The sequence below is a fragment of the Mustelus asterias genome, unplaced genomic scaffold (assembly GCF_964213995.1).
Source record: "Mustelus asterias unplaced genomic scaffold, sMusAst1.hap1.1 HAP1_SCAFFOLD_1100, whole genome shotgun sequence".
In the NCBI taxonomy this organism is placed as follows: domain Eukaryota; kingdom Metazoa; phylum Chordata; class Chondrichthyes; order Carcharhiniformes; family Triakidae; genus Mustelus; species Mustelus asterias.
In genome coordinates, this window is record NW_027591045.1 from 80983 (window position 1) to 103751 (window position 22769).

The 22769-nt window shown below is 47.4% G+C and overlaps 1 protein-coding gene across 3 annotated transcripts in view; it reads right to left on the bottom strand.

Moving 5' to 3' along the window:
* LOC144487888 (NACHT, LRR and PYD domains-containing protein 3-like) overlaps positions 1-22769 on the bottom strand; it is a 78351-nt gene that overhangs the window by 33374 nt on the left and 22208 nt on the right. For 2 of the 3 annotated variants that reach the window (XM_078205938.1, XM_078205937.1), the window contains exons 3-5: positions 16801-17017; positions 7737-7832; positions 1920-2086 (exon numbers count right to left, since the gene is read on the bottom strand). In XM_078205938.1, the coding sequence (XP_078062064.1) occupies positions 1920-2086; positions 7737-7800 (231 nt within the window). In that variant the 5' untranslated portion in view covers positions 7801-7832; positions 16801-17017. Of the gene's footprint in view, positions 1-1919; positions 2087-7736; positions 7833-16800; positions 17018-18291; positions 18706-22769 lie in introns of those variants that run through there. The other variant, XM_078205939.1, reaches the window with a different exon arrangement.

Genomic DNA, 22769 nt, shown 5'->3' on the forward strand with positions numbered 1-22769 from the left:
AGATAGATAAGTCGCCGGGACCGGATGGGATGTACCCCAGGTTACTGTGGGAGGCGCGGGAAGAGATTGTAGAGCCTCTGGTGATGATCTTTGTGTCGTCGATGGAGACGGGAGAGGTTCCGGAGGATTGGAGGATTGCGGATGTGGTTCCTATATTCAAGAAAGGGAATAGTGATAGCCCAGGAAATTACCGACCGGTGAGTCTAACCTCAGTGGTTGGTAAGTTGTTGGAGACGATCCTGAGGGACAGGATTTATGAACATTTAGAGAAGTTTAGTATGCTCAAAAGTAGCTTGCACGGCTTTGTCAAAGGCAAATCGTGCCTTACGAGCCTGGTGGAGTTCTTTGAAAATGTGACTAAACACTTTGACGAAGGAAAAGCGGTAGATGTGGTCTACATGAACTTCAGCAAGGCGTTCGATAAGGTCCCCCATGCAAGACTTCACGAGAAAGTGAGAGGGCATGGGATCCAAGAGGCTGTTGCCTTGTGGATTCACAACTGGCTTGCCTGCAGAAGGCAGAGAGTGGTTTTAGACGGGTCTTTTTCAGAATGGAGGTGGGTCACCACTAGAGTGCCCCAGGGATCTGTTCTGGGACCCTTGCTGTTTGTCATTTTCATAAATGACCTGGATGAGGAAATGGGGGGGTGGGTTGGTAAGTTTGCCGACGACACGAAGGTTGGTGGTGTTGTGGATAGGTTGGGGGGATGTCAGAAGCTGCAGCGTGACATAGATAGGATGCAAAACTGGGCGGAGAAGTGGCAGATGGAGTTCAACCTGGATAAATCTGTAGTGGTCAATTTTCGCAGGTCAAATGGGATGAAAGTGTATAATATCAAGGGTAAGACTCTTAGCAGTGTAGAGGATCAGAAGGACCTTGGGGTCCGGGTCCATAGGACTCTTAAATCGGCCTCGCAGGTAGAGGAGGTGGTTAAGAAGGCGTATGGTGTGCTGGCCTTCATCAATCGAGGATTTAGTTTCGGAGTCGGGAGATAATGATGCAGCTTTATAAGACGCTCGTCAGACCCCACTTGGAGTACTGTGCTCAGTTCTGGTCGCCTCATGACAGGAGGGATGTGGAAAAGATTGAAAGGGTGCAGAGAAGATTTACAAGGATGTTGCCTGGATTGGTTGGTATGCCTTATGAGGATAGGCTGAGGGAGCTCGGTCTTTTCTCCTTGGAGAGACGAAGGATGAGAGGTGACCTGACAGAGGTGTACAAGATGTTGAGAGGTATAGATCGGGTGGATTCTCGGAGGCTTTTTCCCAGGGCTGAAATGGCTGCTACGAGAGGACACAGATTTAAGGTGCTGGGGAGTAGGTACAGAGGAGATGTCAGGGGTAAGTTTTTCACTCAGAGGGTGGTGGGTGAGTGGAATCGGCTGCCGTCAGTGGTGGTGGAGGCAAACTCGATAGGGTATTTTAAGAGACTTCTGGATGAGTACATGGGACTTAATAGGATTGAGGGTCATAGGTAAGCCTATATATAAGCCTAGGTAGGTAGGGACATGACCGGCGCAACTTGTGGGCCGAAGGGCCTGTTTGTGCTGTATTATTTTTTCTACGTTCTATGTTCTAAATTCTCAAACAATGAGATTGAACTTTGCGTCTCTGGATTAGGAGTTAAGATCTCAGTTTGTTCATCCAGTAACATAGCCACTCTGCTGTTGTACCCGTGTGGGGTAAGTTGTGCATGCTGAGAAGAAACTGGTGGCTTTAGGTTCCCAAAGCTGTCCACCCTTGAGGCCATCCTCATCTCATGCCTGAGTCTGGTGCAGACTAATAACAGGATTTGTACTGGTCAATAACTTCATTATCAGTGCAGCATCTGATTCCTTGTCTGCTAGAAGATGATGTAGACAGAACCAGCTCTTTCGTCATCATTTGTTAATACATCCTGAACTCATCCCTCCCACTTACCCGATGTTCTTGTCCAGTGAAAATCCTCTCGTATGTTAACGATAAGCTGACCCCATCCACTCCTCCTTCAATCGCCTGCTCCAGCCTATCCCGGTAGAATTTTGTCAGCTGGAACAGTTGGTAATCATCACACTTTGTCAGGAACTGAGTGATTGCGGAGTTCGGATCTGTAAACACAAATGGAGAAAAATAAACACATTTCTGTCAATGAAACTTCCCTTGACAGGAAGCAACTGAAGGCTCGTGAGCCACAGTATCAAACACCTGTGGGAATACAGAAACATTCAGCAATAACATATTTGACCTGACTCCCAATAACCACCTTTGCCCCAGACCCATTAGTACCCATGGTTCACAAGAGACTACCAATTTCAAAAATAAATTCAATATTTTAAAAAATCAGTCACTGGATGTGAGGGTTCCTGGCAAGGGCAGTTTGTTGTGAATCCTTAATTGCCATTGGAAAGCTGGTGAGACACTTTCTTGAACCGCTGCAATGTTCCTGGTGTCTGTACACTCAGTGCTGCTCGAAAGGTATTGACAGGCTCTCTATCCAGTGACAGTGAAGGTCTTCTTCGAAGTGAGGGTGTTGTGTGGATTGGAGAGAGTCTGTAATTAGTGAGAGTGATCTTCCCATCTTTCTGCTGTCATTGTCTTTCTGGTTGGGCAGAAATCGCAGGATTGGAAATTGTTGTTAAAGGCGATTTGGTGAGTTGCTGCAGTCCATCCTGTAAATGATGCATATTGCTATCTTTGTGCATTGGTGGCAAAGGCACTTCTGTGGTGGATGGGCTGCTGATCAGGTGGGCTACATTCTCCTAAGTGGTGTAGAACTTCTTGTGTGCTTGTGAAGTCACAGTTATCAGGCAAGTTGCAAGTTTTCCATTACACCTTACTTGGGCAACACAGTGGAGAGCACTCCTGCATCACAGTGCCAGGGACCCAGGTTCGATTCCCAGCTTGGGTGATTGTGCGGAGTCTGCACGTTCGGAGTCTGCACGTTCTCCCCGTGTCTGTGTGCGTTTCTTCTGGGTGCTTCGATTTCCTCCCACAGTCTGAAAGACGTGCTGGTTAGGTGCATTGTCCATGCTACATTGTCCCTCAGTGTACCTGAACAGATGCCAGACTGTGGCGAGCAGGGAATTTTCACAGTAACTTCATTGCAGTGTTAATGTAAGCTGACTTATGACACAAAGAAAAACTTTTTTAAAACATTGTACTTTGTGGATTGTTGACTCGAAGGAGACAGAAGCTGACTAACTTTCCGCAGAATGCGCAGCCTCCAACCTGCTCTTGTTGCTACAGCATTTATATAGCTGATCAGTTTCTGGTCAAGGTGACCAACTATGAGGTAAGGAAATAGCTTTGGTATCAGAATGAGGGTGGAGGAGGTGGGGAGAGGGTGCTTCCAAATCTCTCGTGCTGGGGCAGGTGTAGGGGGATGGGGAGGTCACTCCCAGACGTGTCAGAGCTACCTGCCAGAAGGGCTGCACCTCGGCTAACACACACAATGCATGTGCTGAATTTGAAACACAAGTTACAGGACAACAAGCTTCCGAGCAAGAGACAGCCCAGAGACACAGGGTTCATACATAAGACGGTCCCAAAAATCTGGGATGGTTGGTCACCCTGGTGAAAAACAATCCCCAAAATATCAATAATGGCCAATGATGGTAATGCTGAATTGGCTGCCAAGTGGAGGTGGCATGTAACATTTGTGCCACACAAGTGCCAAGGAATTATGATGTCTAACAAGAGAGAATCGAAGCACATGCATTCCCTCCTCAACCAAAGCAACATGTGGCATCCACAAGATGTGTTGCAGCAACTCACCAATGATCCATCGAACCATAGAACCCCAACAGCACAGAAGGAGCTTATTCAACCCATTGAGTCTGCACTAACTCTTCACAAGAGCATACTCCCTTGGACGACTGCCCTGCCCTATCCCTGTCATCTCACACATCTAATCCATCTAACCTAAATATCTTTGGATACTGAGGTGCAATTTAACATGACAAATCTACCCAACCAGCACATCTTTGGAGTGTGGGATGAAACCAGAACATCCAGAGGAAACCCACACATACACGGGGACAACATGCAACCTCCGCACAGTCACCCAAGGCTGTAATCGAACTTGGGTCTGTGGCGCTGTGTTAGCAATGCTAATCACTGTTCCATATCTTTAGATAGCATTTTCCAAAACCACGACCTTGATCACCTGGTATGGCAGCGGAGGCCTGGGAACACACCACCTGAAGGTCCCCTCCAAGCTATATATCCTGACTTGGAATTATAGCCTGCCTCACTCCCTGTTACTTGGTCAAAATCCTGGAACTCCTGTGGCACAGTGGTACAGCGGCAAGCACTGCTGCCTCACAGCGCCAGGGTCCCGGGTTCAAATCCTGGCTTGGGTCACTGCCTGTGTGGAGTTTGCACATTCCCCCCCTGTCTGCGTGGGTTTTCTCCAGGTGCTCCGATTTCCTCCGACACTCCAGAAATGTGCGGATTCGGTGGATTGGCGATTCCTGACAAACATGTCTGCAGAAAGTGTAAGCAGCTGGAGGAAATCCGGATCAGGATTATTGATCTGGAAGCCGAACTGCAGGCAACGTGCACCATCAGGCAGAGAAATAAATAGCTGGACACTTTGTTCCAGGAGAATATAGCGAGGGGATTGACACATTGTTCCAGGAGATTATAGTGAGGGGGATTGACACTTTGTTCCAGGAGAATATATTCAGGGGGATTGACACTTTGTTCCAGGAGATTATAGTGAGGGGGATTGACACTTTGTTCCAGGAGAATATAGTGAGGGGGATTGACACTTTGTTCCAGGAGAATATAGTCAGGGGGATTGACACTTTGTTCCAGGAGATTATAGTGAGGGGGATTGACACTTTGTTCCAGGAGATTATAGTGAGGGGGATTGACACTTTGTTCCAGGAGAATATAGTCAGGGGGATTGACACTTTGTTCCAGGAGATTATAGTGAGGGGGATTGACACTTTGTTCCAGGAGATTATAGTGAGGGGGATTGACACTTTGTTCCAGGAGAATATAGTGAGGGGGATTGACACTTTGTTCCAGGAGATTATAGTGAGGGGGATTGACACATTGTTCCAGGAGAATATAGCGAGGGGGATTGACACTTTGTTCCTGGAGATTATAGTGAGGGCGATTGACACTTTGTTCCAGGAGAATATAGTGAGGGCGATTGACACTTTATTCCAGGAGAATATAGCGAGGGCGATTGACACTTTGTTCCAGGAGAATATAGTGAGGGCGATTGACACTTTGTTCCAGGAGAATATAGTGAGGGGGATTGACACTTTGTTCCAGGAGAATACCGTGAGGGGGATTGACACTTTGTTCCAGGAGAATACAGTGAGGGGGATTGACACTTTGTTCCAGGAGAATACCGTGAGGGGGATTGACACTTTGTTCCAGGAGAATATAGTGAGGGGGATTGACACTGTTCACTGATGCAAAGAGCAAGAGTGCAAAAGAATGTTTCCTGCCCAGTGCCAGTTTCAGGGAAAACAGTGGGTCTGAGACTTTTATTCTAAACTTAAACAGATAGCAGATTAAAGACAGTGAAAACAGTCAGCAAGAGTTTTTATAATTATTTAAGTAAGAAAAGAGCAGGTACTGTGGGTGCTGGTCCTGTGTAAAGTGAGAATTGGGAGATAATAGAAGATAATAATGAAATAGCAGATGAAGTGAACAAATATTTTGCTGTTTTCTTCACTCTGGAGGGTATGAAAACCATTCAGTAACAGCTTTAAATCAAGAGGTTGAACAGAGAGCGGAACTTGATGAAGTTACAGTCACTAGGAGGATTGGTACTGAGCAAACTGCAGGAACTATGGACTGACAACTTTCCAGGTCCTGATGGATTTCATCCCAGGATCTTAAAGAGGAGGCTAATGAGGTAGTAGATGTGCTGCTGTTAATTTCCTACAATTCCCTAGCTTCTGGAAAGTTTCCATCAGGGTGAAGGACCAGTAAATTTAACCTGTGTATTCAATAAAAGATGGAGGCAGAAAACAGGAAACGATAGGCCAGCTAGTTTGACGCCTGTTGTGGGTAAGGTGTACAAATGGATCATTAAGAAGATTGTAGCCGGGTACTTGAAAAATTCAAGGAAATTTTGTGGTTTTGTGCAAAGGAAGTTGTGTTGAGCTGATTCATTGGAATTCTATGAAGGAGTAATGTGCTCTTTAGATAAAGCAGAGCCTGCAGACACGCTGCACTTGGATTTCCAGAGGCCATTTGCGAAGGTGTCATGTCAATGCTTCGCAGAAAATAAAAGCTCACAGTTTAGGGGGTAACATATTAGTATTGACAGAAGATTGGCTGGCAGAAAACATAGAATATTTATGAATGGGTGTTTTTCTGATTGGCAGGATGAGACAAGTGGAGTCCCGCAGGGGTCTGTTCTGGGGCCTCAACTTGATACAATTCAGATCATGCAATAAATGAAGTGAAGGCATCACGGCTAAATTTACAGAAGAGACAAAGATTGGTGGGAAAGTATGTTGTGAAGGATTTTCCTGCCATGCTCGCCCCAATGCCGGAAAATCCCGCCTGAGTTCAATGGACCTTTGCATGATCCATGTCCTGCCTGCTCCGATTCCTGTGGCAGGCAGCACGGGAAAATTCCACCAAAGGAGGTTGCGTATAATTGAGTGAGTGGGGAACATCTGGCAGGTGGAGTATTATGTGGGAAAATGCGGAGTTGTTTGTTTTGGCAGGAAGAATAAGAAAGCAGAGTATTATTAAACAGGAGAACGGTTGCAAAATTCAGAGCTGCAGACATGAGTTACAAGAAGTTAATATGCACGTGCAGCAAATAATGAAGGCTAATGGAATGTTCTCCTTCATTACGAAGGGAATTTAACTCCAAAAGGATATTATGCCTTAGTCATACAGGGCATTGGTAAGACCACATCTCGAAAATTGCATGCGGTTTTTGGGCTCCTTATTTAAGGAAAGGATGTAAATGCATTCGAGGCGATTCAGAAGAGGTGATTCCCAGAATGAGCAGGTTGTGTTATGAAGAAACGTTGCATAAACTGGGATTGTTTCCACCAGAGTTCAGAAAAGTGAGCAGTGACTTAACTGAAGTATTTAAGATGCTGAACAATATTCACAACAAGGACATGAAAAGGATTTTGAATCTTGTGGGGAAGTCCAGAACTCGGGGGCACTGTTTTATCATTAGGATCTGCCTTTTTAGGTCAAAGATTAAGAGATTTTTTCACTCAGAGCTGATGTGGCCCTCTGGAACTCTCTGCCTCAGAAGAGGTTGGAGGTGGCGGGTCATTAGATATTTTAAATTGGAGGTGGATAGATTGTTGTTCTGCAAGTGAGCCAAATGTTATTGAGGATAGATGGGAATATGGATTTCAAAACACGAATAGCTCAGTGAGTTTATCCACCCGGCCCCGCCGCGCCTGCCCAACACCAGCCTTCAGCACACTGTTCACTGCTCCACCAATCATAGATTGCTTCTCTCCTTCATTAGCTGCTGATGCTCTCACTAGTTGGCCTATCAGCAGCAAATGGAGTAGAGAAACAAGCTCTGAATTTGAATTGGAACTCAGTTGTTTGACAATAATTTGAAAATGTTCTCTGGGACCATGTAGAGGAGCTTCACGGGTCACACCCGGCCCCTGGGCCAAACCTTGGTTAAACCTGCTCCAGATGGTCACTCACTCCAACTTTCTACTCAGTCCCTGTCCCGTTCCCTCTTCCGGTGTGAGCTGCAGGCAGGATAGGAATGATATTTGTATTTTTTTGTGATCCTACCTGTGTCCATGCCAATTCTTGTTGAAGACATTGGATATTCTCCCTTGTTTGAACCTTCAGCCATGATATTGACAGATGTTTCCGGATTCTGAGACTCTGTAATGAGGATAATATCAATGTCAGGGTCAGATGTTAATACAAAATCAGAAGCAGAGGGCTGAGATCTTTACTGGTGTGTAAGATATATTTCAGAATATTACAATCTCACATGTTACCGCAATATTAGTAGTAGTCTTAGCGGCGCAGTGGTTAGCACTGCTGCCTCACAGCACCAGGGACCCGGGTTCAATTCCTGGCTTGGGTCACTGCACCGTCTGCACTCCAAAGATGTGCAGGATAGATTTATTGAGAACCTGTAAATCGGTACAATTTACGGCTGCCTGGACGGCACGGTGGCACAGTGCTCACAGTGCCAGGGACCCGGGTTCAGTTCCGGCCTCGGGTGACAGTGTGGAGTTTACACATTCTCCCCGTGTCTGTGTGGGTTTCCTCCGGGTGCTCCAGTTTCCTCACACAGTCCGAAAGATGTCCGGGTTAGGCAGATTGCCATGCTAAATTGCCCCATAGTGTCAAGAGGATTAGCAGGGGAAATATGTGAGGCTATGGGGATAGGGCCAGGGTGGGATTATTGTCGATGGGCCGAATGGCCTCCTTTCTACACTATTGGGATTCTATGTTCTCCCAGCATCTGCAAGGGTTTCCTCCAGATGCTCCGGTTTCCTTACACATTCAGAAAGATTTGTGCTGACTAGGGGACTTTCACAGTAACTTCATTACAATGTAACGTAAGCCTACTTGAGACAATAATAAATAAACTTTGAAAACTCTGAGATTTGACAGCAGTTTCACAAAATACCAGTCGTTCTCATCAGATTCCTTGAAAACTCCACCCTTCACCCTGACAAGCCACTGTCCCATCTCCAGTTTCCACTTCCCTCTTCAAACTCATTGAACATGTTGTTACCTCCCAAATCCATGGCCATTTTTGCAATAGCACCACGCAGTCATGTTTATACCCTGTCACAATGCCACCACTCCTCTTAAAATCACAAATACTATCCTATCCGACTCTGACAAAAGTCAATGAAGTATCTTCATTCACCCGTCTGCAGCCCTTAACATGCTTGGCCATGTCAACCTTCTCCAACTCCTGCCTCTTGTCGTCCAGCTGAGTAGAAATGCATCAAAGGCTCTTGGTTCAATTCTTACCTGTTACTTTCCATCCAGTGAATCAGTAACACTGGTCTCTCCCGCACCATTATCTCTATCATTGGCCCTCTTCTATTTCTCATCAACCTGGAAGCAGGTTCCACATGTAAGCTGCTGATATCGAGCTCTACAGTCTCACTGCTCTGAAACTCTGCTTCCTGAATCCTAACTCGCACTAAGTCTCATTCCCTTCACCTTTATACACCACTGACACCGATTGACAGCCTGACAACATTTCAATTTTAAATGCTCAAATCTCTCCATGGCCCATCCATTCCTATTCACGCCATATCAACAGAAAATGCTGGAAAATCTCAGCAGGTCTGACAGCATCTGTGGAGAGAGAATAGAGCCAACGTTTCGAGTTTGGGTAACACTTCAGAGCTTTATTCAGGAATAGTTAACACTATAGGGTGTAATGTTGCACTGCCCAGTTACCTATGCAAACGACAGACAGGATCATCCCAATGACGTCATGCAATCCCTCACTTAAAGTGCCCTTGTTCAGCTGCAAGGCTGCTGATAAGGAACAACTAAAATACTATCAATATACAACAGTAAGCTTCATCAGCCCTGCAAGCCAGCGACATCTCTGCCCTCCAACTTCCCCAATCTGACATGTTGAGGATAATTTGTCAACAACTGAGACCAAATCCTGAGCTCTGGAATTCACTCCCTAAAACTCTCGGCCGCTTTTCCTTTCCCTCCTCCTCCCAGGTTTGCCTTAAAAAGATGAACAAAATGACCAAAATTGGTCACCTGCCCAGCTGCTCCTTTAATTGTCCCGGGGCCGTTGCTTCCCATTGAATTTTCTCTTGGAAACTGACTTGGAACATTTTACTACTCTGATGTCTAAAGAGAGTGGGGATTGTGATCGGCAGAGTGGAGTTCACTCATTTCAACAACTCACACAGTTATCAACATCCAATAATAAATATGAACATTTATTGAAAGGAATTCAGATACTCAGCAAAACAGAAAAGAAAGGAAATAAACACCGAGCTCGTCTTTGACCCGAACTTTACCCACAATGGCCGGAGTTTTACTGCCTCGCCCGCCCCGGAATCGGAATCTCGCCCGAGCCAGGTTGTAAAATACTGCGAAATATACCCTTATTTAAACTTGGACAGCTTATCAATTCCCAGGGAAAGACTCAACACCGTGTAAAAGATGGACAATCAGATTACCAGAGCGGATTCTCATACAGATCAAAGTTTAACCCAAATGAGGGTTTTCACATAGTCCAAGGTCAACAACAAAACACATTCCGCTCACAGCAAATTCTTCACTCTCCCAGGCACCATCCTCACATTCACTCAGTCTCCTGCCTCTTTAGCAAGATAGAAGTTTAACAACACCAGGTTAAAGTCCAACAGGTTTATTTGGGGAATATATAAGCTGGACTATAATAGCCTGGACTATATAAGCAGAGCACTGAGTCTTGCTAAAGACGTGGAGATGCCGGCGTTGGACTGGGGTAAACACAGTAAGAAGTTTAACAACACCAGGTTAAAGTCCAACAGGGGGAATTCAATTCTATGGGGTTTGTTGGAGCACCCAGGCTATTGAGTGGGTGGCAAGAGTGTCCATCTGGTGGAAGCGAAGGCCAGGTCGCGCCTGCTCCAACAAATCCCATAGAATTGAATTCCCCCTGTTGGACTTTAACCTGGTGTTGTTAAACTTCTTACTGTGTTTACCCCAGTCCAACGCCGGCATCTCCACATCTTTAGCAAGACTCAGTGCTCTGCATATATAGTCCAGCAAGGCAACACAGCTAATCCTCATTGCACTGATTCCTGATAGGGATGCTCCTTCAGTCTGCCATGTGGTTTCCAGGTTGACTGCAGTGGGCATCTTGGCAGTGGACCCAGTCAATACACTGCAGAATATTATGGGAAAGTACTGCCCTTCTACACACAGCCACTGGTGACATAACATTTACGGTAAAGGTGCTATACAAATGCAAATTGTTGCATTTTCTCTATTTGTGTCACTGTCTTGCCCTATAGTCGTAACCCATTCAAACTCAGTCTCTGTCCTCTCCTTACACTGTTGTGGAAATGTAAAAGTGAGTCAGCTCATCGACCCGGCCCCACACACCAGCCCCGCCCTCCGCCGACCCGGCCTCACACCCTGACTCAGCCTCGCCCCCCGCCGACCTGGTCCCGCCCCCTGCCGACCCAGCCCTGCCCCCTGCCAAAGCGGCCCCGCCCCCTGCAGTCCCAGCCCGGCCCCCTGCAGTCCTAGCCCCGCCCCCTGCCAACACAACCCCGCCCCCTGCCGCCCCCTGCTCACCCAGCCCCGCTCCCTGCTCACCCAGCCCCGCCCCCTGCTGACCCAGCCCCGCCCCCCCGCTGACCCAGCCCCGCCCCCCGCTGACCCAGCCCCGCCCCCCGCTGACCCAGCCCCGCCCCCCGCTGACCCAGCCCCGCCCCCTGCTGACCCTGCCCCCCGCTGACCCAGCCCCACCCCCTGCTGACCCAGCCCAGCCCCCTCTGCTGACCCAGCCCCACCCCCTGCTGACCCAACCCCGCCCCCTGCTGACCCAGCCCCGCCCCCTCTGCTGACCCAGCCCCGCCCCCTGCTGACCCAGCCCCGCCCCCTGCTGACCCAGCCCCGCCCCCTCTGCTGACCCAGCCCTCCCCCCCGCTGACCCAGCCCTCCCCCCCGCTGACCCAGCCCTCCCCCCCGCTGACCCAGCCCTCCCCCCCGCTGACCCAGCCCCGCCCCCGCCCCCTGCTGACCCAGCCCCGCCCCCTGCTGACCCAGTCCCGCCCCCTGCTGACCCAGCCCCGCCCCCCCGCTGACCCAGCCCTCCCCCCCCCGCTGACCCAGTCCCGCCCCCCCGCTGACCCAGCCCTCCCCGCTGACCCAGTCCCGCCCCCCCGCTGACCCAGCCCTCCCCCCCCCCCGCTGACCCAGTCCCGCCCCCTGCTGACCCAGCCCCGCCCCCCCCCGCTGACCCAGCCCCACAATCTCAGGTGGCAGCGTACATGGACAACACAGGAACTTAGGGACATGAGCTCTTTGCGAACCTGGAAAAGATCCAAGGGCAAGTTTTGGAGCTTTTGGAATGCATGAAAAGGGACAAATGTGTCTTCCAAACAACCGTGCTGTCCCACCCAGGCTATTGAGTGGGTGGCAAGAGTGTCCATTTGGTGGAAGCGAAGGCCAGGTCGCGACTGCTCCAGCAAACCCCATAGAATTGAATTCCATCCTGGGGTTAGTAAATTATTACAGGAGGTTTATTCCTAATTGAACTTCCCTGTTGGGCCCTGAATGTCCGACCATATCAAAGGTGGTCTGGGGGCTGGGGTGGGGTGGGGTGGGGGTGGGGGGGTGGGGGGTTGCGGCGATGCAGCTGGAGGTTAAACAGTAACTTTTGTCCTCTAATTCATTTTGACTCCAAATAGGACCTTACTTTGACATGCGATGGTTTCCCTTAACCTCAATGCCTTTGCCGGGACCCAGGACTGGACACAAAAAGACCCAGTCCCCTGAGAATTCAAAGCATAATCCTCTGTGGGCGATTCAGTGGGCAGCCCTGAGACGATATGATACACTACTGGGAGAAGGAAAGACAAACTCAGTGTTGAGGATGGCATCATCCTGTGGGTTCCACATAGTTGTCCCTCACCCAGAATGATATCGGATCCTTATGGAATTACACCACAGCACGCCGAGATTTAGCAGCACGCCGGATATCGCTGCACCCCACGATTTTGCAGGACCCTGAGATTTCGCAGCCCTCCGAGATATCGCAGCCCCCCGAGATTTCAAAGATGGAAATGCTCGCCTGGAGCTACGTATGGTGGCCTGGGCTTGACACGGGTATTATTGACTTGGTTCAACACTGCGAGTTGGACCAGGAGAATCAAAAACTGCCCCTCAGCCTCCCTACATCCATGGGAGTGGTCTGTTAGGCCCTGGGTGCGGTCCAGTTAGACTTCGCTGGGCCTTTTTTGGGCTCTCTGTTTCTGATCCTGGTCGAAGCACATTCCAAATGGTTGGAAATACATCAGATGAACTCCACCACTTCCCAGGCTACCACTGGGGACCTACGACAAAGTTTCAGCACGCACAGGATACCTGAAATCCTGCTCTCTGACAATGGCAATTGCACTGCCTTCACAAGCATCGACTCTCACACCTTCATACTTTCCAATGGCATCAAACACATTAGGACAGCCCCCTATCACCCATTATCAAATGGTGCAGACTTTTAATCTGGGCATTAAGAAGCAACCTGCGGTGTCCATAGAGACCAAACTGGTGCGATTTCTATTCAACAACATGCCAACCTCTCATACAACAACTGGAATTGCCGCAGTGGAATTATTAATGGGACGGAGGCTTCAAACAAGACAAAGTTTACTTTTCCCAAACCTGGCAGGGAGGGTGGAGTCCCAACTGAAGACCCAGAAGAAGAACCAGGATCCTGTGCAAACAGAAAGAGCATTTAAGACCTGTGGCCCAGTCCATGTGAGGAACTTCAAGGGCGACATCCATTGGGTCCTCAAGATTGTAATGGAAAAGACCGGGCCCATGTTGTACAAAGTCCAAGTGCAGGTCAAGATAATCAGGAAACAGATGAACCATCACCGGAATAGGGAACCTGTGTCAGTACAGGCGTCAGTACCAGTCACAGGCATGGCCACTGCCAGCGGCGAGCCACAGATGGAGATCAGCGGGCACGGTGGGGGTTTGAAAATCAGTTGGCTCCACTCAGGCCAGCAGTTGTAGACTCAGGGCCTATTTACACTCTACAGCAGTCGAATGGCACTCAACTGCCACTGTAAATAAATGGGTGCTTGGTGATGGAAAACCTGCCTTGGTAAGATTACTACACCTTGATATTATTTATTTTCATGGATATTAAAATAGTTTTAAATTCAATTTTCGGACTGGAGGCAGGTTGCTAGTGGAGTGCCACAGGGATCAGTGCTTGGTCCTCTGCTCTTTGTGATTTTTATTAATGACTTCGAGGAAGGGGCTGAAGGGTGGATCAGTAAATTTGCTGATGACACCAAGATTGGTGGAGTAGTGGATGAGGTGGAGGGCTGTTGTAGGCTGCAAAGAGACATAGATAGGATGCAAAGCTGCGCTGAAAAATGGCAAATGGAGTTTAACCCTGATAAATGTGAGGTGATTCATTTTGGTAGGACAAATTTAAATGTGGATTACAGGGCCAAAGGTAGGGTTCTGAAGACTGTGGAGGAACAGAGAGATCTTGGGGTCCATATCCACAGATCTCTAAAGGTTGCCACTCAAGTGGATAGAGCTGTGAAGAAGGCCGAGAGTGTGTTAGCTTTTATTAACAGGGGATTGGAGTTTAAGAACCCTGGGGTTATGCTGCAACTGTACAGGACCTTGGTGAGACCACATTTGGAATATTGTGTGCAGTTCTGGTCACCTCACTATAAGAAGGATGTGGAAGCGCTGGAAAGAGTGCAGAGGAGATTTACCAGGATGCTGCATGGTTTGGAGGGTAGGTCTTATGAGGAAAGGTTGAGGAAGCTAGGGCTGTTCTCTCTGGAGCGGAGGAGGCTGCGGGGAGATTTAATAGAGGTTTATAAAATGATGAAGGGGATAGATAGAGTGAACGTTCAAAGACTATTTCCTCGGGTGGATGGAGCTATTACAAGGGGGCATAACTATAGGGTTCATGGTGGGAGATATAGGAAGGATATCAGAGGTAGGTTCTTTACGCAGAGAGTGGTTGGGGTGTGGAATGGACTGCCTGCAGTGATAGTGGAGTCAGACACTTTAGGAACATTTAAGCGGTTATTGGAGTGGCACATGGAGCACACCAGGATGATAGGGAGTGGGATAGCTTGATCTTGGTTTCAGATAAAGCTCGGCACAACATAGTGGGCTGAAGGGCCTGTTCTGTGCTGTACTGTTCTATGTTCTATGTTAATGAGCAGGCTCCGATGTCTGCACTGGCTTTTTGTGAGAACAAGGTTAAAGTTTTCTTACTCTGCGTATTCTTCCTTCAATCATTGATCTAATTCCATTGAAGGATGTCGGGTTCTGTTCTGAACCGCTCCCCAAACCATCCCCTCCCAGTTTAACGCACTGTTTGATCTCACAATTCAATCCTGATGGTACCACAAGTAACCCGTTGTGTGTTACTGAATGGGTATTTGTTTCCTAACCACACAATCCTTCAGAACATGAACAGTGCTTTCTTTCCTTTAACAGGATTTATTATCATTTTAATGAATGGAATTGACAGGATCTTACAGAGAAGGAATTATCAGTTGAGGTAATTCAACAAATGGGGGCAGCATATTAAATTATACCCAATGCTGATTTAGTCTCAGAAATATAACCAGTTGAACTAGTCTATCAGTAGCTCAGTCCCTGTATCTCAGGTATTAACCAAACAATACAGCTCAGCTCCATCTGGAGCCATTGTGGCTGTAATTCAAAGCGGAACACACTGAGCTCCTACTAACCTCATTATAGCGACCTGTAAAAACTTATTCAAACTGAATCCAACATTTACTGATTTCTGTATCAAGAATCAGTCTCAGCATGACCATCTGTCATTAATGTCCGACTCGATTCAAATCTGTCGCTTTTAAATCCAAAGTGTATTATCTCACATTGTGCCCCAAGAAGGTCCTCCCACAATCTCGTCATTCTGTCTGTGGAGATCCTGTGCACCCTGTCCCTGGTTAATCGCATCACCTCTGATTCAAAATGAGAGGGATGGTGGGGAATAGAAAGAAGTTGAGCTGTGAGGGTCCCACTGTTGAATAAACTGTTTCTCAGTTACTGCCTGAGCTCACAGTGAGATAACAGCGACAGCCACAAAGGATGGATTCACTGCGGGAGCTCACAGTTAGATAATAGCTATAACTGCAAAGGATGGATTCACTGCGGGAGCTCACAGTTAGATAATAGCTATTGCCACAAAGGATGGATTCACTGTGGGGAGCTGAGGAGCATAATCTCCCTGGGAGGAAACATATTTAAATGTGAGGAAGAAAGGGATACTTCACAATCAGTTCAGAAACTACATTGCCACTCTACCTCAATCACACCGGGTTTGCTGTCACTGTGCAGGTCCTGCCTTTGTCAGTTCACTGCAGCCAATTCCTGGTTATCTCAGTAGAAATGACACCGACCATCTGAGCTGAGCCTGTTTATAAAACGTGTGTCTCAGTTTCACCCTCTGGTAAAAGCTGTTATGAGATTATTTAGAGATTCCATTTATAGGAGAGAGAAACCAATTGAACCAGTTTGACAAGTCTGCACTCAATTCAGCTGGAAGCAATGTTTAAGGCTGGTTAGAAAGGTTATCATTTCCAATTCAGTCAGTGCAGTGAATTTCTATCTGTAACATTACAAAATGTCAGTGTTCATCTGATATTTTGACTGTTAGCCAAACACTTGAGCGTGCTGTCATTACAAAAGTAATTGGTTGGAGCAGGGAGATGCAGACTGTGCAGCTAAACTCATGTATGTTGAGGGCACCAGAACTCCTAAAATTAATTACCTGTAAATTCAAAAATGAAACCTTCCCCAAAAGATACAGCAAATGTTCTGGTAAAACCCATATCGAGGAAGGTCCAGGGCCCAGCCCGGTCTGAACTGGGATGTGGGAATGCTCTGATTCACCTCATTCCATCCCTCTTGAAAATGAAAAGTAATGGTGTGGAACAGGAGTGGTCTGATTCTGGGAGCCTCACTGTTAAACAGATCATCTTCATCACTGCTCCAGCTCAGTCACTGTACAAAACCACAAGGAAAGGGAATGGCTACAGCAGCCCGTGTGACATAGTCTGACTGAGAAAATGGTTTAAAATAAAGAAATACATAAAGTACAGGAGCAGACAAATCTTACCTTGACCTGCAGATTCTTTCCTTCCGTGTGGAGTCTGCTAGTTTTCTCTTTGTAAACTCATTGCTACCAAACGGGATGTTGTTCCTGGTTTTCTTTCAGCAAATCACAGTTCAGTAATTGGATCTGATGTCTGTAATTTGAGATTTGTATTACATCTCGATGGGTTGAATGGTTCCTGCTGTGCTGAAACGACTCTGATTCTGTCTCCGTCCTCCGACTGGAAGGTGCGATTTAGAAAACACATCATTGAGCCAGTTTAAAAACTCTTTGAACTATGAACAAAATTAGTTACAAACAATTTGTAATTAATTGCTGTCACACAGTCAGTTCAATAGGAATCATGCCTCTGGAATGAATCACTGTGTGTCTCCCTGAAACTGTTTAAAAACTCCATCGATTTTCTCATGGTTGGACTTTGAAACTAAGAGCCGTTGTCAGATCATAGAATCATAGAAACCCTACAGTGCAGAAAGAGGCCATTTGGTCCATCGAGTCTGCATCGACCACAATCCCACCCCCATATCCCTACATATTTACCCGCTAACCCAAGGATCTCAGGATAATAAGGGGCAATTTTAGCATGGCCAATCAACCTAACCGGCACATATTTGGAGTGTGGGAGGAAACTGGAGCACCCGGAAAAAACCTACGCAGACACGAGAAGAATGTGCAAACTCCACACAGACAGTGACCCAATCCAGGAATCGAACCCAGGTCCCTGGAGCTGTGAAGTAGCAGTGCTAACCACTGTGCTACGGTGCCGCTCATAATGTTTCATTGCAGGATCTGATAACTGAAAAGGTGAACACATTAACTGTTTAACTGCTGAATGAAAGTGTGGTTGCACAGAGAGAAATTTATTTCCCCATGCTCACTCATATTATGAAACTGGATCTTATTCACTCCAGGCTGCCTGTCGACCCTGCATCCTGTGCTCACTGACCGACATTGGGATTCAGTCCAGAAATGCCTTGATTTTAAAGTTCTCATTCTCATCTTCAATTTTCTGAATGATCTCACCCCTTCCGATATCTTTAACATTCTCCAACGCTGGAACCATCCAAAGTTTCAGCGTTCTTTCAATTCTGCGTCCCTCATTTCTTTCATCCCTCCATTGTCAGCCGTGTCTTCATCTGCCTGGGTCCAGAGCTCCAGAATTTACTCCCATCTATCCCTTAGAAATCTTTTACAAATCTGCCTCTTTTATCAAGCTTTTACTCTCCTGCCCAGTAAGGACAGTAAGACAATCAAATTGCCTGATTTTGCTCCAGTGAAGGACTTTGGAATATTTTATAGCATTAAAGGAGCTATAAGAATGCAAAGTGCTTTTGTTGAAATAAAAGCAAAATACTGTGGATGCTGGAATCTGAACCAAAGGGTGGGATGGGTGGCCCAGTGGTTAGCACTGGTGACTCTCAGTGCTAGAGACCCGGGTTCGATTTCCAGCTTGGATCACTGTGTGTGGACTTTGCACTTTCAACTCGTGTTTACCTGGGTTTCCTCCGTTGCTCCGGTTTCCTCCCACAGTCCGAAAGACGTGCTGCTTCGGTGCATTGGCCACGCTAAATTCTCCCTCAGTGTAACCCGAACAGGCGCCGGAGTGCGTCGACTTGGGGATTTTCACAGTAACTTCATTGCAGTGTTAATGTAAGCCTACTTGTGACACTAATAAATAAACATAAACAGAAAACACTGGAAAATCTCAGCAGGTCTGACAGCATCTGTGGAGAGTGAATAGAGCCAAACGGCCCTCGGCAGAGCTGACCATGGTCCTTGCGAGCATTCCCCTCAGTGAAATGGAGCTCGTGGCGACAGGCTCTGAACTTTTGCACAAGACAAACACATCGCTGCTCTCTCCTTGATTTGGATATCGAGCCCTAACCACCAAAAATAACTTATTTAATAACTCAGCTTTCCTATGGAAACTTGACTTACGATATTTTATGGTATGTCTGGCTGACTGTGAGAAATGGAATCTCAGTATGAGACCCCAAAATCATTGTTCGTGACCGATTATCCATTAATTCAGTAAATTTCCTTCCACATCGGTGTTGGCCTGATTCTGAAAATGATTCCTGGAGCTTCCTTTTGTTTGTGTGCAGAGTTCATTCCTGCTCTGTTCAAGGTCTTGGTGCAAAAGCTATCGGCTTCTCTTTCCCATCGGGCATTATGTGAGAAACTGCTGCCTCCATCCCATAAGATGATGCGTTACGTGCCATTGCAAAGATAAATTTGGATTAAAGTGTGTCAGGACTTCTGACTTTACTAGTACCTCTTTAGCTCGTACGAAGGCTTTCTCACACACATCCACCCATTTCCATTTCCTGTTATGACACAAAAAGTTGTGTAAATGTTTAAGAATAGTCGCTAGATTAGTGACAAACCTTTCATGAATAATACTTTAATGAGCCCAAAGGAGAACTAAGATGATTGATGTTGAGGTGCAGGTGCCTCAGAAATGGCTTTGACTTTTGAAGGCAATTTGTGCAGTCTCTTTGCATCTATAGAAGATTGGAAATCTTCCGTATTTATCTTTCCGTACTCTTAATCCATGATCTTCTAGTCTCTGGAGTGTGACATCCAGGTTGTGGAGATGTTCTTCCTCATTCTGTCCAGTAACTTAGATATCACCTATGAAACACTGGACTCTTTCTAATCCGCTTAGAATTTGATCCATGGCACATTGGAACCAGTAAGAAGTTTAACAACACCAGGTTAAAGTCCAACAGGTTTATTTGGTAGCAAAAGCCACACAAGCTTTCGAGGCTCTGAGCCCCTTCTTCAGGTGAGTGGGAATTCTGTTCACAAACAGAACTTATAAGACACAGACTCAATTTACATGAATAATGGTTGGAATGCGAATACTTACAACTAATCCAGTCTTTAAGAAACAAAACAATGGGAGTGGAGAGAGCATCAAGACAGGCTAAAAAGATGTGTATTGTCTCCAGACAAGACAGCCAGTGAAACTCTGCAGGTCCACGCAACTGTGGGAGTTACAAATAGTGTGACATAAATTCTGATTCTAGGATCGCATGATAAAGACTCAGGAGGAAAAAAGCAGAAATATTTATGTGAAATAGTGTGACATAAACCCAATATCCCGGTTGAGGCCGTCCTTGTGTGTGCGGAACCTGACTATCAGTTTCTGCTCCGCGACTCTGCGCTGTCGTGTGTCGCGAAGGCCGCCTTGGAGAACGCTTACCCGAATATCAGAGGCCGAATGCCCGTGACCGCTGAAGTGCTCCCCAACAGGAAGAGAACAGTCTTGCCTGGTGATTGTCGAGCGGTGTTCATTCATCCGTTGTCGCAGCGTCTGCATAGTTTCCCCAATGTACCATGCCTCGGGACATCCTTTCTTGCAGCGTATCAGGTAGACAACGTTGGCCGAGTTGCAAGAGTATGTACCGTGTACCTGGTGGATGGTGTTCTCACGTGAGATGATGGCATCTGTGTCGATGATCCGGCACGTCTTGCAGAGGTTGCTGTGGCAGGGTTGTGTGGTGTCTTGGTCACTGTTCTCCTGAAGGATGTGCACGATGCTCCACCATAACTGGGGGTGGAATTTAGACTATTGCAAATGTGCCAAATTAAACCAAATTAAAGGGGTCGGAATAAATGACAATTTCGTGTTATCAATCGGTTGGTATGCACCTTTTTGGACATGTGGGAGGAAACCGGAGTACCCGGAGAAAACCCACGCAATCACGGGGAGAACGTGCTAACTCCCACAGTTTGTCATCAAACCAGCAGACAAAGGAGGGGCCATCGTCATACTGAACAGAACGGATTACTGCAAAGAAGTGTACCGACAACTCAACAACGAGGAACACTACAGACAGTTACCTGCAGATCCGACCAAAGAACACACCCGTCAACTCAACACTCTGATCAAGACCTTTGATCCGGACCTTCAGAACACCCTCCGTGCTCTCATCCCACGTACTCCCCGCGTTGGAGATCTCTACTGCCTCCCGAAGATACACAAGGCAAACACACCCGGCCGTCCCATCGTATCGGGCAATGGGACCCTGTGCGAGAACCTCTCCGGCTATGTCGAGGGCATCCTGAAACCCATTGTACAAAGAACCCCCAGCTTTTGTCGCGACACGACGGACTTCCTACAGAAACTCGGCACACATGGAGCAGTTGAACCAGGAGCGCTCCTCGTCACAATGGATGTCTCAGCACTCTACACCAGCATCCCCCATGACGATGGCATTGCTGCAACGGCCTCAGTGCTCAGCGCCAACAACTGCCAGTTTCCAGATGCAATTTTACATCTCATCCGCTTCATCCTGGACCACAATATCTTCACCTTCAACAACCAGTTCTTCATCCAGACACACGGAACAGCCATGGGGACCAAATTTGCACCTCAATATGCCAACATCTTCATGCACAGGTTCGAACAAGACTTCTTCACCGCACGGGACCTTCAACCGGTGCTATACACTAGATACATCGATGACATTTTCTTCCTTTGGACTCATGGTGAACAATCACTGAAACAACTCTATGATGACATCAACAAGTTCCATCCCACCATCAGGCTCACCATAGACTACTCTCCGGAATCGGTTGCATTCTTGGACACGCGCATCTCCATTAAGGACGGTCACCTCAGCACCTCACTGTACCGCAAGCCCACGGATAACCTCACGATGCTCCACTTCTCCAGCTTCCACCCTAAACACGTTAAAGAAGCCATCCCCTACGGACAAGCCCTCCGTATACACAGGATCTGCTCGGATGAGGAGGATCGCAACAGACACCTCCAGACGCTGAAAGATGCCCTCATAAGAACAGGATATGGCGCTAGACTCATTGATCAACAGTTCCAACGCGCCACAGCGAAAAACCGCACCGACCTCCTCAGAAGACAAACACGGGACACAGTGGACAGAGTACCCTTCGTTGTCCAGTACTTCCCCGGAGCGGAGAAGCTACGGCATCTCCTCCGGAGCCTTCAACATGTCATTGATGAAGACGAACATCTCGCCAAGGCCATCCCCACACCCCCACTTCTTGCCTTCAAACAACCGCACAACCTCAAACAGACCATTGTCCGCAGCAAACTACCCAGCCTTCAGGAGAACAGTGACCAAGACACCACACAACCCTGCCACAGCAACCTCTGCAAGACGTGCCGGATCATCGACACAGATGCCATCATCTCACGTGAGAACACCATCCACCAGGTACACGGTACATACTCTTGCAACTCGGCCAACGTTGTCTACCTGATACGCTGCAAGAAAGGATGTCCCGAGGCATGGTACATTGGGGAAACTATGCAGACGCTGCGACAACGGATGAATGAACACCGCTCGACAATCACCAGGCAAGACTGTTCTCTTCCTGTTGGGGAGCACTTCAGCGGTCACGGGCATTCGGCCTCTGATATTCGGGTAAGCGTTCTCCAAGGCGGCCTTCGCGACACACGACAGCGCAGAGTCGCGGAGCAGAAACTGATAGCCAGGTTCCGCACACACAAGGACGGCCTCAACCGGGATATTGGGTTTATGTCACACTATTTCACATAAATATTTCTGCTTTTTTCCTCCTGAGTCTTTATCATGCGATCCTAGAATCAGAATTTATGTCACACTATTTGTAACTCCCACAGTTGCGTGGACCTGCAGAGTTTCACTGGCTGTCTTGTCTGGAGACAATACACATCTTTTTAGCCTGTCTTGATGCTCTCTCCACTCCCATTGTTTTGTTTCTTAAAGACTGGATTAGTTGTAAGTATTCGCATTCCAACCATTATTCATGTAAATTGAGTCTGTGTCTTATAAGTTCTGTTTGTGAACAGAATTCCCACTCACCTGAAGAAGGGGCTCAGAGCCTCGAAAGCTTGTGTGGCTTTTGCTACCAAATAAACCTGTTGGACTTTAACCTGGTGTTGTTAAACTTCTTACTGTGTTTACCCCAGTCCAACGCCGGCATCTCCACATCATGACATT